Raw genomic sequence first — 18,233 nt, forward strand, 5'->3', positions numbered from 1 at the left:
GCGAAAAGGTGATTATCGTTACACTTTACTGTTATAACAATTTGAAATGTTTTGCAATGTGTCTTTAGATATTATATGAATAAAGTAATTTTTGAAAAAGAAAAATTCTAAAAACAAATCAGATCAGAGAGTTGTGAATAATGGTGTACATTTAACCGACTCAGCCAAACGTCCCTAATCAGTGATCCATTTTGGCCTCTTCTGGAGGTCCTCAGTATCACCGATACCCAGTCTCAGCCAATCTCTTTCCTGGATTCTTTTTAAACGTGCGAATTTAATTTGTCCGGATGAAGGATTTTATTTGAGTAATTTCTTTAACATTTCACCTCTTTTTATCTTAAATGTAGTTATCTCGGCCGCAATTCTCCCAAAAGTGCTGAATTGGTGGGAAAACTGTTCTAGATCCCGACTGTTTTGTCAGTTCAATTTGTCACTTGAAACTCCCCACTCTGTGCACTGCAGAAGTCCCAATCGTGAATCTCATTAAAAACCCAAGGGGGCAAGGCCTATTTGCACCAGAGTTTGATAGCTCTGGAACTCTGCGCATGTGCAGTGGTCCCAATTTTTCAGTCTCCCTGTTTGCTGGTCAGCTCAATTGCTGGCCAGCCCAGGACCCCCGCAGTGCTGCCCCTCCAGCCCCTCCCCCCACATGGTCTGATCGCGGCCCCCACAACAATTCCCAAGCCAGCCCTGACCCCCCACCCCTACTCCGGAGCGCCCAATATCCAGCCCACCCACCCCCAGCAGTGGCAATCCCCCTATTCCCTCACTCTGGCAGACCCCCCACTGACCCCCTCCTGGGGTCAGACCCCCTCCGGGAGGCAGGACCCCCCCACCCCACCAGACTACCACCCCCCAGCCCACCCCAATTGCTGCCCTCCCTCCATCCAAGGCTGATCCCAATTCAGAGAGTGGCAGCGGGATCCCCAATCCCACCAATCACCCCGAGCCCCACCCACAATAGACCCCACCCCCATGGCGCTGCCTGATGCCCAGTGGGCAGTGCCATGGTGCTCCTGGGGCACGGGCACTTTGCCCCTTGGGCAGTGTCAGGGCACAGGCTGGCACTGCCAGGGTGCCCATGCCAGGGGGCACCACCCTCCTGTCACCCGACTCCCTGGGGGGCCTCGATTGCCCCCCCTTCATTCCGGCGGGATCTCCCGCTAGTTCCCTGAATCTGGGGAGCTACTTTAAACCCCGCTGGAATAAAGTACTCCTGGCAGGGTGGGAAATTCAATCGGGGCCAGTAAGTTTCCGATAATTATATTTAAAATACATTTAAAACATATTTTTAAAAGATTCAAAGTACTTACCTGCCTTCTCGCCGGTTTCCAGCATGGTCTGGCCTGCAACTGTTCTCTGGCTCTGGGAAATCCCGGAACAAGGCTGGCGATGTGCATCTCCCACCCCGGCCCACCAGAAAAGTTGTGGGTCAGGATGGGAGAATCACGGCCCTCATTTTTAATCCCATAGAATCAAAGAAAATAGGAGCAGGAGGAGGCCATTTGGCTTTTTGAACTGCTCCGCCATTCATTATGATCATGGCTGATCATCCAATTCAATAGCCTGATCCCCTTTCCCCCAAGTGCTATATTTAACTGCTTCCTGAAACCATATAGGGTGGGATTCTCCCAAAAAAATTCTTAAGTACCGAATTTGTGTAAAAACTGGAGTAAATCCTGTTGGTTTTTTCAGCAGGATTTTCAAAATAAATCTCCCACACTCTGTGCACTGCAGAGTGCACTGGCATGAATCTCGCGAAAAATCAGGGGCAGGCCTATTCCCGCTGGAGAAGCCGGCAGCATAGCTCTGAGTGGGTCACTACGCATGCTCCGATCTGTCAGCGCAGAGATCGGCGCATGCGCAGTAGCCCGCACTGCCGGCCTCCCGATTGCTGGCCAGATCGATCGCTGGCTAGCCCCACAATCCCACAATGCTGGCAAACAGACCCCTCCACGCTCCGATCGCTTGTCCGCCCAGACATGTCCGGGCCAGCCTCAACCCTCCCCCCATTCCTGCAGTCCCAATCTCCCTCCTACAGTCGCGACCTCTCCCCGCCTCCCTAGCAGCCCCAACACCCCCCCACACCGGCAGGCCAACGCACCCCCACCCCGATGGCTAGCCCCAATCACTGGCCTTCCTCTCACTGTCACCGCTGACTGCAGAGTGGCAGCAGGACCCCCCCATCCCCACCAATCTCCCCCCCAGAGTCTCCACCCCTATAGGCTCCACCACCCTCTGGGCCCACCCCTTGGCACTGCCCGATGCCCAGTGGGCAGTGCCAAGGTTCCCCCCAGGCATTGCCACTTTGTCCCTTGGATAGTGCCACAGGCCAGGCTGGCACTGCCAAGCTGGCCTTGCCCAGGGGAACCACCCCCTTACCCCTGACCTCCATGGCCCCTCTTCACTCCAGTGGGATTGGGCCACCAGCTCCCTGCAAGTGAGGAGCTATTGTACTCCTGGCATGGATGGAGACTCTAGCGGGCCCGGAGACTTCAGTCCCGGGCCCCCTACTGATGTGGTAATTCTAATTTAAATAAATCCGTGCTGATTTCCGAAAATCCGATGGCCAGAGACTCACTGAGGCCGTGGCGCCCAGCCGGAAGCCCATTACACGTCCTCTGTTTGAGTCTCCCAGTCTGCTGCACTGCACAATGTTTTGACCTCAACTACTTTCTGTGGTAGTGAATTCCGCAGGCTGACCACACTCTGGGTAAAGAAATTTCTCCCCAACCCTGTCCAAAATGGTCTATCCTGTATCCTCTGACTGTGACCCCTGGTTCTGGACACCCCAACATCAGGAACATTGTTCTTGCATCTATTCTGTTAGAATCTTTGATAATGGATTCTAGAATTGTCCCCACTACTGACATCCATCGTTCCCTATTTTCTCTCTTCCTCCCTTTTTAAATAATGGGGTTACATCTGCTACCCACCAATCTGAAGGAACTGTTCCAGAATCTGTAGAATCTTGGAAGTTGACCACCAATGCATCCACTATTTCTCAGACCACTTCCTTAAGTACTCTGGGATGTAGATTATCAGGCCCTGGAGATCTTTTGGCCTTCAATTCCAACAGTTTTCCCAACCTCATTTCTCTACTAATACTGATCGCCTTCAGTTCCTCCCTCTCACTAAACCGTGTTCCCCAACATTTCTGGTATCTTATTTGTGTCCCCCTTTGTGAAGACAGAACCAAAGTATGTATTCAGTTGGTGAGCCATTTCTTTGTTCTCCATTATAAATTCTCCTGTTCCTGACTGTAAGTGACGTACATTTGTCTTCACCAATCTTTTCTCCTCACATGCCTATAGAAACTTTTACAGTCACTTTTCATTTTCCCGCAAGCTTATGCTCATGCTCCATTTTCCCCTTCTTAATCAGTCCCTTGGTCTTTCTTTGCTGAATTCTAAACTGTTCCCAATCCTCAGGTCTGTTGTTTGTCTTGGTCAACTTGTATGCCTCTCCCTTGGATCTAATACTATCTCTAATTTCCCTTGCAAGCCATGGTTTGGCCACCTTTCCAGTTTCATTTTAGTGCCAGGCAGGAATAAAAATAAATGTTTCCCAATCTATCATAGCCAACTCACACCTCATATCATTGTAGTTTCCTTTATTAAGATTAAAGACCCCAGTCTCAGAATCAACTGTGTCACTCTCCATCTTGATGAAAAATTCTATCATATTATGATCGCTCATCCCCAAAGGGTCTTGCACAATTAGATTGCCAATAATTTTTTTCTCATTACACAATTCCCAGTCTAGAATGGCTTGCTCTCTGGCTGGTTTCTCAACATATTCAGTCCAGAAAATCATCCCGTATCATCCAGGAATTCCTCCTTTATGGTATTGTGACTAATTTGATTTGCTCAATCAATATGCAGGTTAAAATCATCCACAGTTACAGAAGTTATTTTATCGTATGCATCTCTAATTTTCTTTTCAAAGCCATTCCCAACATCACCACTATAGTTTAAGGGTCTCTGTACAACCATCTATATACAACCATCATCCAATGTTATGTCCTATTTCCCTGATAAATACTGAAGCAAAGTAATTATTTAATATTCCTGCCTTGATGCAGAAGTTGTATCTGTCCATGATTCATATGATCCAGTTATTTTGAGATTAATGTTAAATCTGAGATAATTTTAAAACTGCTTTACACTATCCACTATGAGAGAAAGCAGGAGAAAATAGTATAATTTTCACCATCAACAAGTCTCTAGATGTGACTGAGACAAAGATTTAACAGGCACATCTTTTGAGTAGTCCAGTAGTTCTGTTGACATTGGTGCTGGATAAAAATGTTTTGGTGAAAAAGCAAGCTAAGGAATTGTTTCAATCATTCAGCCCACTGTAGCACTTGAGACAACATTCAGAGCAGCTACAGCAGTGGAGGATGACCAAATTGTGAACTTTTAGGCATTGACTTCCAAAATAGAGACAGTAAAGGCACTGTACACATTAGAAAGACATCTGGATGTTTGTGGAGAAATGGAATCTAGTACATGGAAGGATCTCTGCCATCTGGAAAATGATGACTAATTTTTCATGCACGATTAAACAGGCAAAGATAACTGATTTTATAAACAGTTCACTGTTGTTGCAAACAACTGTTCTACTGTATGATCTGGTCATTTATTTTGTTACAGATGCTCAGTGAGCTGGCACTATACAGTACTTTTTTGTATACAGGAATAAATGTCCTGAGAATGCACTTGGGTATACAGAATACAGTGGTAGCAAACAGTTCTTCATAATTTAGTGCAGTGACTGCAGTTTTACGTATGTATTTCAGTTAACCAGCTAAAATGCATTCTGGCATCGTAAAAATCCCATTAAATCAATGATTTTAAAACTAATATGGCCAATTTTCCTGGCCCAGTGCCACTTCAGAACCCAGAGAGTTGGCAAATCTGACCCAGATCAGTTGGCAAATTTATCTTTAGGAATTAACTTCCAACTGTATTATATGTTACAGAAAGCTTTCGGAAGCTTATACCTTTTATATGATCATAGGATTATAACATCTATTTCTGTATTGATTTCTCAGAAAGATTAGGAAAAAGGACTGTGTTGGCATAGGATCATGGATGTTATGATAGAGAAAGAAACTATTGAGCCTATTTATCATACCTGTGCTGCTCCTAGCTTTTCAGTTAGAGCCTCTACTGTGTATGTCACTGCCTTTCCCAATATCCTTTTATGTTCTTTGGAAATGCTTGACACATTCCTTTTTAAATCATGTTACAGTCACTGCCTCAGTAGCCAATTATGGTGAAGTTTTTCAGGCTCTAATATTCACCTAACTTTGCCCATCATTTTCCATTGATGATCCTAAGTTTAAGTTCTTAAGTAACCAATCTGCCATCCAGTAAAAATAATCTTTGGCTAAACCTTTGGTGATTCTAAAACTTTCTGTTAGATTCCATCCTAATTTTATCTGTCCATTGAAAAAGCTCTCTTCAGTATTATATTTGACCTTGAGCTGCGCTTTCCACTTCATTTCCTGTTCATTACCTGGATCCACCTAATTCAACCTCAGTGATATCACCTGTCTGCACCCCTGTCTCAAATTATTTGTTGCCAAAACCTGCATTCCCATTCTAATTACCTCCAAACTCAAATATTCAATTGCCTTCTTGACCAGCCTCCCACCTTTCAACCTCCATAAACTTGTACATACCACAAACACTATGCCCATATCAAACATGATCCCATTCAGATCTGGCTGTCCTATGTTGTTCCCTGGCCTGACAACGCCTTGACTTTAAAATTCATATTTTTGTTTTCAGGTTGCTCCATGCCCTTGTCCCGCTCTGTATCTCTGTAACCTCCTTCAGTCCTTCAACTCTCCACGGTAGCTGTGCTCCTCCAATTTTGGCTTTTTGCTTATCCCTGATTTTAATCATTGTTAGCCATGCTTTCAGTTGTCAAGATCCTAAGGTCTAGCATTCCCTGCCTAAACTTCTCACCATCTCTATATATTTTTCTCTCCTCCTTCAAAACATCCCTTAAAACATATCTCTTTGTCCAAACTTTTCACATCTATCCTGATATCTTCTTAGCTCAGCATCAAAAAGCACCTTGGGATATTTTACCATGTTTACTATATAGATACAAGTTATTGTTTTTTGTTACAAATAATTACATATAATTCTCTTGCATCGTTCTACTGGAAAATTCTCAGTTAAAATCTCTGACATTCTTCCTTTAATGGAGTGCCCAGCACTGAACAGAATCCTCAAGCAGACTAGCAGTCTGTGCAACACTAGCAAAATGTTAGTAGTAAACAACAGAAGGACTATTGCTGATGATTTGTACACATTCAAAATCATCTTTTTTTAAAAATAATTATTTATTTTTTAAAATATAGAATCTCATTCACTGTTTTGGCCTTTAATCCTTTGGCTAGGTCCTGAATCATGGGAAAAATGTGGTCAGAACATCATTGTGTGCTTTGCTGCGCTGGCAGCATGGACTACAGACCTCACTGATTTTGGCAAAGTCATTTTGCTTATATAATTTAAATATGCTCTTTGTACAGTTTTCTTAAGAGTGGGGAATGGTGTGGCAGCAAGTAAGTGGGGAATGAGGAATGCACAAGCACTTAAAGGTCTGCCAATAAACTGGTGCTGTTTTATTTTCATTGAGCCAGAACAGTATGTTCTGGCATATTCACGAGAAGATGATGTCTGGAGCAAATGATAAAATTGTCCCCTTCAATAAAACAGTCTGAATGTGTTGTTGAAGGAGGTACAACAGGTCTTAGGCATGGCTAAGTAGATATGCATGGGTCAGGAAATACAGCTCCTGGTCCAATTTCAAGTGAGTACCAGATGCCTGAGGTGCTTTGATCCCACTGCAAGAGCTTCTCTTCCTCATCCAAATCAGTAACAGCCTTTGGCAGGCCCAATTGGGATCTGGTTGCAGTGAAGTTTGGCAGTTGGTGACAACAACATTTCTGTGACTAGTAGTCTTCTAGTAAGCCCTTATGCAAAATTTCAGTAGCACACAACAGAAAGAACTATTGCAGAATCAATAACAAGGCATGGTAAATCAAAAAAAAAGCAAAAAAAACGTATAGATGAGGCATATGCATTTCAGCACTGTTTCTGTATTACATCTTGTCTGTTGGTCAAGTTCCAGTAGATAGCATCGCATATTTCATTTCAGGAACTGACTTCTGTGCACTACTGCAAATCAATTCTAAATGAGTAAGTCCTGGTGACTCACGAATAGCTTCTTCCCTGCTGCCATCAGACTTTTGAATGGACCTTAACCTGGTATTTCTCTACACCCTATCTGTAACTGCAACACTATATTCTGCACCCTCTCCTTTCTTTCTCCCCTATGTACTCAGTGAACGGTACGTTTTGTGTTTATAATGTGCAAGAAACAGTGCCTTTCACTGTATCCCAAATATGCAACAATAATAAATCAAATCAAGTCAAATCTACTTGAATGACAAAAACTTTGGGGGCAATCTAGAGCCTGCATTCCCCATGATGGGCTTGAATCTGATTTACATTAATTTTAATACATTTAAATATAAAGACCCCCCCTTGCCAGGTATTGAACTCCCCCATATATTCAAACCGTATCAACGTGACATCGCATCAGTGCAGTTAATAACAGCTTCACCCAGACATGAACCTGTCGTGGAGATCCCCCCTGGGGGTGTAAAGGTGAGTATAGCCCCAGGGGAGAGGGACATGGCTAGGCAGTGGCCTGGCACTGCCCCTTAGCACAGATTGACACTGCCAGGTTGGCATCATGCCAACCTTGCACTGTGACTTGGCAGAGCTAACCTGTGACAGAGGACAGTGCTGGGGCAGACCAGCAATTAGTGCCGGAACATTGGATCCCTTCCCCCCAAACCCCACCCACACAGTCAGTGTCAGCAAATCCCCCTTCCCCTGAACATCGGATCCCTTCCCTCCAACATGCCACCCACACAGTGCTGGCAACCCCCTCCCCTCCGAACATCAGACCCCTTCCCCCAACTGCGCCCCCCCCTCCCCCCCCACTCTCTCCCACACAGTCAGTGCCGGCACTCCCCACCCTTCCCCTGAACATTGGGAGCCTCATGGGGTGGGGGGGGAAATGGAGGGGATTCATTTATTTATGGTGGTAGAGGGGGAGCAAACGTGGGAGCTGAGGATGAGGGTGTTGGCTGTTGGCGGGGGGGGGGGTTGCTGGCATTGACTGTGGGTGATGGGTTGAGGAGAAGGGGTCCAATGTTCAGGGGAAGGGTGGGGAGTGCCGGCACTGACTGTGTGGGAGGGAGTGGGGGGGGAGGGGGGGGGCGCAGTTGGGGGAAGGGGTCTGATGTTCGGAGGGGAGGGGGTTGCCAGCACTGTGTGGGTGGCATGTTGGAGGGAAAGGATCCGATGTTCAGGGGGAAGGGGGATTTGCTGACACTGACTGTGTGGGTGGGGTTTGGGGGGAAGGGATCCAATGTTCCGGCATTAATTGCTGGGGGGGAAGTGGAGGTAGAAATGCATCTCCAATCAGGGGGGGTGGGAAGAAATGCCAGCTCTGATTGGGGTGGTGGGGCAGCAATGTTGGCTTCAATCAGGGGTTTGGGGGTTGGGGAGAGACACTGAGACCTTCGTGGTGAGCTAAGGAGTTTATTCATCTTCTGATCGCGGAGCACTTTAAATATAGTGCCCTGATCTCAGTATAGTCGGGCTTTACTGGCATGTTGAGGCCCTGTCCCCCTACTTGAAAGTGTGAAATGCACCAACCTGTATTTTTGTGGCTGAATGTGGTAAGATCTGGAGAGAAAATGGGCTTGTTTCTTTGGACATGCCATTTTTCTCGCCGGAACCAACACTCTGCCATTTTCTGGTAACATTCCCCCCCCAATAGATCTTAACTGTTCAAAACTAGCTTGTTGATAAAATTACTCATATTCCAGTTGCAAACTTGAATGGACACAAGGAACTGCTGGGGATAGATAATTGTGTCTAAGTTAAGTTTAAAGATCTGGGCACGATTAAAGAAGTTGCCAAAATAGTGTCGTCAAATCCTGAGTACTTTTGGAAAAGTTCTAAAATGATCGCTTATCCATTAACAGATGTTATCAGGACTGAAAGGGGAGGGGGGGGGGGAACTAAACTGACAGGCAAAAGAGAAGAAAAAAATTAAGGCGGAGAACGTGACTTTGATAACTGATGAAAGAGAATGGTACTGCACAAAGTGGTTGCCAGAATAATAATATCCTATGCCTAGAAGCTACCATTATAGCATGCACAAAGAAATGGATTCAAGTTTCATGCTGCAGAAGACTGTTAGCGGATGACACATAGAAACATAGAAAATAGAAGCAGCAGTAGGTCATTTGGCCCTTTGAGCCTGCTCCGCAATTCAATATGACCATGGCTGATCCTCTATCTCCATGCCATACTCTCACACTCTCACCATACGCCTTGACACCATTAGAGTCTAGAAATCTATCTATTTCCTTCTTAAATATATTCACTTGACCTCCAAAGCCTTCTGTGGTAGAAAATTCCATAGGCTCACCACCCTCTAAGTGAAGAGGTTTCTCCTCAGCTCAGTCCTAAGTAGCCTATCATGAATCCTCACAGTGCACAAGGAGGCCATTCGGCCCATCAAGCCTGCACCAACAATCCCACCTAGGACCTAATCCCATAACCCCACGTATTTACTCTGCTAGTCTCTCAGACATTAAGGGGCAATTTAGCAGGGCCAATCAACCTAGCCTGCACATCTTTGGAATGTGGGAGGAAACCGGAGCACCTGGGGGAGACCCATGCAGACACGGAGAATGTGCAAACTCCGCACAATCACCCAAGGCCAGAATTGAACTTGGGCCCCTGGTGCTCTGAAAAAGCAATGCTAACCACTGTGCCTCCGATATCTATTCTGTATCCTGAAACTCTGACCCCTTGTTATAGACACCCTAGCCAGAGAAAACATCCTCCCCACTTCCAGTCTGTGCAGCCCTGTCAGAATTTTATGCATTTCACTGAGATCCCCTCTCATTCTTCTAAACTCCTGTGAATACAGGCCTCGTCGATCTAATCTCTCCTCATATGACAATCCTGCCACTTATCATGCATGCAGACCATTTGCCAGTATTTCCAGTGATGCCCATATCCCAAGAAAGAATTTTTTAAAAAGGCGAGTTAGTCTGCTCAAGAGTACTCACATTTGTTGCTAAATAGGCGTACCAGAACCTGCAGACTTGGTTGTTGACTTCTTAGGAGGTGTAGTAATCCATAAAACCATAAGAAATAGAAATCAGAGTTTTAGCTCTTCAAGCCTGCTCCACCATTTAATAAGATCATGCCTGATTTAATACTCACTAAGTCCACTTTCCTGCAATATCTCCGTAACCCTTAATTCCCTACTAATTAAAAACCTATCGCTCTCAGCCTTGAAAATATTCAAGGACTCAGCCTCTACAGATTCCTAGGGCAAAGAATTCCAAAGATTCACCACTCTTGAGTGAAGAAATTGTTCCTCAAACCGACGTTAAATGAGCACCTCGTTATTTTGCAACTATGCCCTCTGGTCCTACACTATCCCATGAATGGAAATATCTTCCTGACATTTACCCTGTCTAACCTCCTACTAATCTTATGTTTCAATCGTATCACCTTCATTCTTCTGAAGTCACATTAGGATATATGCCAAAAGACAGTACCGGACCAAGCTAGAGTCCCAGGCTAGCCACACCGACCCCCACCAACTATGGCGAGGTCTGCAAGACATAACAGGCTACAAGATGAAGGCATGTAAAATCGCTGGCTCCAACACCCCCCTCCCTGATGAGCTCAATGCATTCTACACCCGTTTTGAGCAAGAGGTCAGCGAGAGCATACCCTCCACCCTGGAAGCCCTGGATGAACCTGTATCTGGGGTCACCACTGCAGATGTCAGAGCAGCTTTCTCGAAGGTCAACCCACGGAAAGCGACTGGCAGACATCTTCAACCTCTCTTTACAACAATCTGAGGTCCCTATCTGCTTCAGGAAGATGACCATCATCCCAGTACCTAAGAAAAACCAAGCAATGTGCCTTAATGACTATCGGCCAGTGGCTCTGACATCCATCATTATGAAGTGCTTCAAAAGGCTAGTCATGGCACAGATGAATTTCAGACTCCCGGACTACCTTGATCCACTACAGTTTGCCTACTGCTGCAACAGTTCCACAGCAGACGCCATCTCCCTGGCCCTGCACTCAACCCTGGAACATCTAGATAACAAAGGCACCTATGTCAGACTCCTATTTATTAATTACAGCTCAGCCTTCAACACCATTATTCCCACGAAACTCATCTCCAAACTCCGTGGGGCTGGGCCTTGGCACCTCTCTCTGTGACTGGATCCTGAACTTCTTAACTTACAGACCACAATCAGTAAGGATAGGCAACAACACCTCCTCCACAGTCATCCTCAACACCGGTGCCCCACAAGGCTGTGTTCTCAGCCCCCTACTATACTCCTTATATACCTATGACTGTGTGGCCAAATTCCCCTCCAATTCGATTTTCAAGTTTGCTAATGACACGTAGTGGGTCGGATCTTAAACAATGACGAGACAGAGTACACGAATGAGATCAAGAATCTGGTGAACTGGTGCAGCAGCAATAATCTCTCCCTCAATGTCAACAAAATGAAGGAGATTATCACCAACTTCAGGAAGCGTAGAGGAGAACATGCCCCTGTCTACATCAACGGGGATGAAGTAGAAAGGGTCGAGAGCTTCAACTTTTTAGGTGTCCAGATCACCAACAACCTGTCCTGTTCTCCCCCATGCCGATACTATAGTTAAGAAAGCCCACCAATGCCTCTACTTTCTGAGAAGACTAAGGAAATTTGGCATGTCAGCTATGACTCTCACCAACCTTTACAGATGCACCATAGAAAGCATTCTTTCTGGTTGTATCACAGCTTGGTATGGCTCCTGCTCTGCCCAAGACCGCAAGAAACTACAAAAGGTCGTGAATGTAGTCCAACCCGTCACGCAAACCAGCCTCCCATCCATTGACTCTGTCTACACTTCCCGCTGCCTTGGCAAAGCAGCCGGCATAATTAAGAATCCCACACACCCCAGACATTCTCTCTTCCACCTTCTTCCTTCGGGAAAAAGATACAAAACTCTGAGGTCACGTACCAGCTGGCTCAAGAACAGCTTCTTCCCTGCTGCTGTCAGACTTTTGAATGGACTTACCTTGCATTAAGTTGATCTTTCTCTACACCCTAGCTATGACTGTAACACTACATTCTGCACTCTCTCGTTTCCTTCTTTATGAACGATATGCTTTGTCTGTATAGCGCGCAATGAACAATACTTTTCACTGTATGTTAATACATGTGACAATAATAAATCAGATCAAATATATGTCATTCCAGTGCCACTGAAAGTGTACCTCTGTGGAAATAGCCAACATTAGGATTAAGCATTCATGATTGTCAGTGGTGCAATCAAATCTCATTTCCGCGATCTTTTTGAAAATAGGAAATAGCCTAAAAATGTGCACCATTGTATTACAGTAGCTAATAGGTTGGCTTCTCAACTTCTGGCAACAATGGATGCCAAGGAGCTAATTTTCATCTTCATCATATGATAATCTGATAGAGTAATTGTCAACCTATTATATAGAACCGAACAGACTATCATTTTATTTGAAATTAAAATTCATAAAGTTCTATTACCACTGCCAGATTACCACCATGGCAAAAATATTTTCAAATTTATGGAAAAGAACATCTTTTTTCCAACAGGATAATTGAATCTCTAGATGGAGTTCGGTTGTTATGGTCTTTACTCAAAAAGCCAAATCCAGACATTCAAGCAAGTGCAGCTTGGGCTCTCTGTCCTTGTATTGAAAATGCCAAGGTGAGTTTATTGCTGGTTTTAAATTCTTTAAGGGCAGGACATTTTCCATAAAATGTCTGCTTATTACACTGACAGTTAATACCTCAAAACAGTAAAACAAATCCAGCAGAGGAAGATACATTAAGATTTCTTATTGGTTTAATGGCAGAAAATTCAACCTAACCTGAGACATATAATTGGAAGTAGTGAAATGATCACCTGAGGCAGCCAAAGTTGAAAATTTCACCCAATGTGTTGCAAATCCAAGTTTATGGCAGATATTGATGGGACAAGTATACATTCATATACAATAACATTCCCTTTGTAATTAGTAATTTTCAAAGGAATGCAGACATTGAATTTTAATGTGTTTATAAGCTCATTTAAATGATAACTTCTTTCAGCTAGTAATATAACCAATAAACACTTACAATGCTGAATAAATGAAAAGGGAGAAAAATACTTATTGTCAAAGGCATAAGAAATAAGAGCGGGAATAGTTCATTTGCCCCCTCAAACCTGTTCTACCACTGAGTAAGATCATGGCTGATCTTCTATCTCAGCTACACTTCCCCACACTATCAACCTTACTCATTGGTTCCCTTAGGATCCAAAATCCTGTCAATCTCTGATTTAAATATACTCAGTGACTGAGCTTCCAGAGCAACCTGAGGTAGAGAATTCCAAAGCTTTCCAACCAATGTGAATAAATTTCTCCTATCTAAATGGCCAACTCTGAATCTGAGACTGTGACAATTTGAAACTTCTCAGCCAGGGTAAACGTGCTACCAAGCATACCCTGTAAAGCCCTTAATAATTTTATATGTTTCAATTGGATCACATCTCATTCTTTTAAATTCTACAGAATAAAGGCCTAGACTACTCAATCTCTCCTCATAGGATAATCCCATCATCTCAGGAATCAGTCTAGTGAACTTTGGTTGCACTCCCTCTAGGCAAGTATAATCTTCCTTAGGTAAGAAGAACAAGACTGTACATAATACTCCAGGAGTGGTATGACCAAGACCCTATAAAATTGTAGTAAGATTTATTTAATATAATCTTCCAATCTTTTTGTAGTGAAGGCTAGCATACTATTTGCTTTCCTAATTGCTTGCTGTATCTGCATGTTAACTTACAGTGATCCCACAGCTAAGTAAAATTATGACTGATAAGTTTTATAAAGGAATAAAATGTAATATTGAAAATACAGTCAATTTGAATTAATGTATTACTATATTAATTATAATTTATTGTGTCTTGTTATCATTTACAATTTTCTATATGTAATGTGTCTGCCTAAAGTCAACACATGTGGGAGCAATTGCTGTAACTAATATGAATCTATATATAAAAGTTACCCAGACACGTTGTTCCAGCAGGCAGTCAGATCACAAAGGCCAGGTATTTCAGTTTGGGTTCACAGACAGAAGGGTGTGACTGGAAGAGAGGCTGGTATGGAATGGAGGAGTTTCAGCCCTTGCAGATGTCCAACAGGTTCGTGGTTCTTGCAACCTATGTAGACAAGAGCAGGAACTGCCGGGAGGAAGCACAAATTAACAACAGCACCATGGTACATGGGGCCATTCAAGGGGGGGGGAGCAAAGAGGAATGTAGTTGTAGTAGGATACAGTTTAGTTAGGGGGGTAGACAGTGTTCCCTGTAGCTGAGAGTGAGAGTCCTGAAGGCTGTGTTGCCTGTCCAGTGCCAGGATGAAGGCCATCTCCTCAGAGCTAGCAAGGAGCTTGGAGTGGCAGGGGAAGGATGCAATGGTAAAAGCAAAATACTTCGGATACTGGAATCAGAAAATGCTGGAAAATCTCAGCAGGTCTGACGGCATCTGTGGGGAGAGAATAGAGCCAATATTTCAAGTTTAGATGACCTTTCGTCAGGCTCTGGTTGTGGTTCACTGTAAGATTTAGGATTTATGAGTCAGATTACCCAAAATAGGCAGTCAAGAATTCATAAGTGATTTTAAGATAGTTTATTAAGAAGCAACAGTTTAGATACGATACGTTGGTTAGGTCACATTTGGAATGCTGTGTCCAGTTCTGGTCGCCACACTACCAGAAGGACGTGGAGGCTTTGGAGAGAGTGCAGAAAAGGTTTACCAGGATGTTGCCTGGTATGGAGGGTATTAGCTATTAGGAGAGATTGAGTAAACTAGGGGTTGTTCTCCCTGGAAAGACGGAGGTTGAGGGGCGACCTAATAGAAGTTTATAAAATTATGAAGGGCATAGATAGGGTGAACAGTTGGAAGCTTTTTCCCAGGTCAGAAATGACAAACACGAGGGGTCACAAGTTCAAGGTAAGGGGGGCAAGGTTCAATACAGGTATGCGGGGGACGTATTTTACACAGAGGGTGGTGGGGGCCTGGAATGCACTACCAAGCAAGGTGGTTGAGGCGGACACGCTAGGATCATTTAAGACTTATCTAGATAGCCTCATGAACAGACTGGGAATAGAGGGATACAAACAGATGGTCTAGTTAGGAACACATGATTGGTGCAGGCTTGGGGGGCTGAAGGGCCTGTTCCTGTGCTGTATTGTTCTTTGTTCTTTGATACATTAGAACCAGGAGGAGGAGTAGGTCATTTGGCCCCTCAAGCCTGCTCTGCCGTTCAATAAGATCACGGCTGATCTTTTCGTGGACTCAGCTCCACTTACCCGCTTACCTGCCCGCTCATCATAACCCTTAATTCCTTTACTGTTCAAAAATCCATCTATCTTCGCCATAAAAACATTCAACAAGGTAGTTTCAACGGCTTCACTGGGCACGGAATTCCACAGATTCACAACCCTTTAGGTGAAGAAGTTCCTCCTCAACTCAATCCTAAATCTGCTCCCCCTTAATTTGTGGCTATGTCCCCTAGTTCGAGTTTCACCCACCAGTAGAAACAACTTCCCTGCTTCTATCTTATCTATTCCCTTCATGAATTTATATGTTTCTATAAGATCTCCCCTCATTCTTCTATATTCCAGTGAGTACAGTCCCAGTCTTCTCAATCTCTCCTCATAAGCCAACTCTCTCAACTCCGGAATCAACCTAGTGAATCTCCTCTGCATCCCCTCCAGCGCCAGTACATTCTTTCTCAAGTGAGGAGACCAAAACTGTACACAGTATTGCAGATGTGGCCTCACAAGCATCTTATACAGCTGCAACATAATCTCCCTATTTTTAAAATCCATCTCTCTAGCAATGAAGGACTAAATTCGATTTGCCATCTTAATTACCTGCTGCACCTGCAAACCAACATTTTGCAATTCATGCACAAGACAGCCAGGTCCCTTTGCACAGCAGCATGCTGCAATTTTTTACTATTTAAATAATAGTCCATTTTGCTGTTATTCCTGCCATAATGGATGACCTCACATTTACCAACATTGTACTCCATCTGCCAGACCTTCGCCCACTCACGTAAACTATATATATCACTCTAATACATTACCCATAACACCATTTTATCTTTTGCAGCAGCCTTTTGTGCGGCATCTTGTCGTATGTCTTCTGAAAATCCAGATAAGCCACATCCACTGGTTTCCTGTTGTCCACCGCGCTCATAACGTCCTGATGGAAACATGTTTTAGCGAGGAGCTGAAGGAAATCAGCGTTAGTAGAGAAATGGTTTTGGGGAAATTGATGGGATTGAAGGTGGATGAATCTCCAGGTCCTGATTATCTTCATTCCAGAGTACTTAAGGAAGTGGCCCCGGAAATCATAGATCCATTGGTGGTTATTTTCCAAAATTCTTTGGACCCTGGAATAGCTCCTACAGATTGGAGGTTAGCTAATATTAGCCCGCTATTCAAAAACGGAGGTAGAGAGAAAACAGAGAACTATAGACCAGTGAGCCTAATGTCGGTACTTGGGAAGTTGCTAGAGTCTATTATTAAAGATTTCATAACTCAGCATTTGGAAGGCAGTGGTATAATCAGACAAAGTCAGCATGGATTACGAAACGGAAACCATGCTTGACGAATCTATTGGAATTTTTTGAGGATGTAACCGAGGAGAACCAGTGAATGTGGTTTAGACTTTCAGAAGGCGTTCAACAAGATCTCACATAACAAACTGCTATGTAAAGTTAAAGCACATGGGATTGCAGGTAATGTCTTGAGATGGATAGAAAGTTGGTCAGCAGTTAGGAAGCAAAGAGTTGGCATAAATGGGTCTTTTTCTGATTGGCAGTCAGTGACTAGTGGGGTTCCACAGGGATCAGTGCTAGGGCCCCAACTGTTCACAATATATATTAATGATTTGGAAGAGGGAACTGAATGTGTTATCTCCAAGTTTGCAGAAGATACAAGTTTGGGGTGGGAGGGTGAGCTGTGAAGAGGATGCAGAGATGCTTCAATGTGATTTGGACAGGCTGAGTGTGTGGACACCTGCATAGCAGATGCAGAATAATGTGGATAAATGTGAGGTTATCCACTTTGATAGCAATAATAGGAAGACAAATTATTACTTGAATGGGTGTAAATTGAGAGAGGTGGATACTCAACGAGACCTTGGAATCCTCGTGCATCAGTCGCTGAAAGTAAGCACGCATGTACAGCAGGCAGTAAAGAAGGCAAACAGTAAGTTGGCCTTCATAGCGAGAGGATTTGAGTATAGGGATAGGGATGTTTTGCTGCAACTGTATAGGGCGTTGGCGAGGCCACATCTGGAATATTGTGTGCAGTTTTGGTGTCCTTATCTGAGGAAGGATGTCCTTGCTATAGAGAGAGTACAGCGAAGGTTTACCAGGCTGATTCCTGGGATATTAGGTCTGTCATATGAGGAAAGACTAAGTCGATTAGGATTATATTCACTGGAGTTTAGAAGAGTGAGAGGGGATCTCATAGAAACTTATAAAATTCTAACAGGATTAGGCAGGGTACATTCAGGAAGAATGTTCGCAATGGTGAGGCAGTCCAGAACTGTTTGGTCATAGTTTGAGGATAAGGGGTAAACCTTTTAGAACTGAGGTGAGGAGAAATTTCTTCACCCAGAGGGTAGTGAATGTATGGAATTCACTACCACAGAATGTGGTTGATGCCAAAACATTGGGCCTGATTTTACCATTTTGAGTCTTAAGTGCCGAATCCGGGCGTCACATAGATCCGCGCCTGGAATCCTCTTTGCAGCGCGCCCATACGCGTTTTGCCAGCTCCGGTCTGGTTCGCGCTGTGGGCAGGGCTTAGTGCTGGCAATTCCAAAAAAATCTGACAGAGCGTGCCCTGGCGCGAAAGAAACAAAAAGCAGAGAGCGGAGAGAGTGGCTCTCTGACGATCATCCTCTGGTCGGCGGGGGGGTGGGCGGGGCGGGGGGGGGCACCCAGATCATCCTCTGGTCGGGGGGGGGGGTTCCACTGCCAGTCTGCAGCCGATCGG

General features: G+C 44.4%; 1 protein-coding gene across 1 annotated transcript in view; it reads left to right on the forward strand.

The window, feature by feature from the left end:
• odad2 (outer dynein arm docking complex subunit 2) overlaps positions 1-18,233 on the forward strand; it is a 247,559-nt gene that overhangs the window by 165,520 nt on the left and 63,806 nt on the right. Inside the window, exon 19 of the mRNA XM_078200227.1 lies at positions 12,767-12,881. Within this exon, the coding sequence (XP_078056353.1) occupies positions 12,767-12,881 (115 nt within the window). The remainder of the gene's footprint in view (positions 1-12,766; positions 12,882-18,233) is intronic.

The sequence above is a fragment of the Mustelus asterias genome, chromosome 2 (genome assembly GCF_964213995.1).
Source record: "Mustelus asterias chromosome 2, sMusAst1.hap1.1, whole genome shotgun sequence".
NCBI classification, from domain to species: domain Eukaryota; kingdom Metazoa; phylum Chordata; class Chondrichthyes; order Carcharhiniformes; family Triakidae; genus Mustelus; species Mustelus asterias.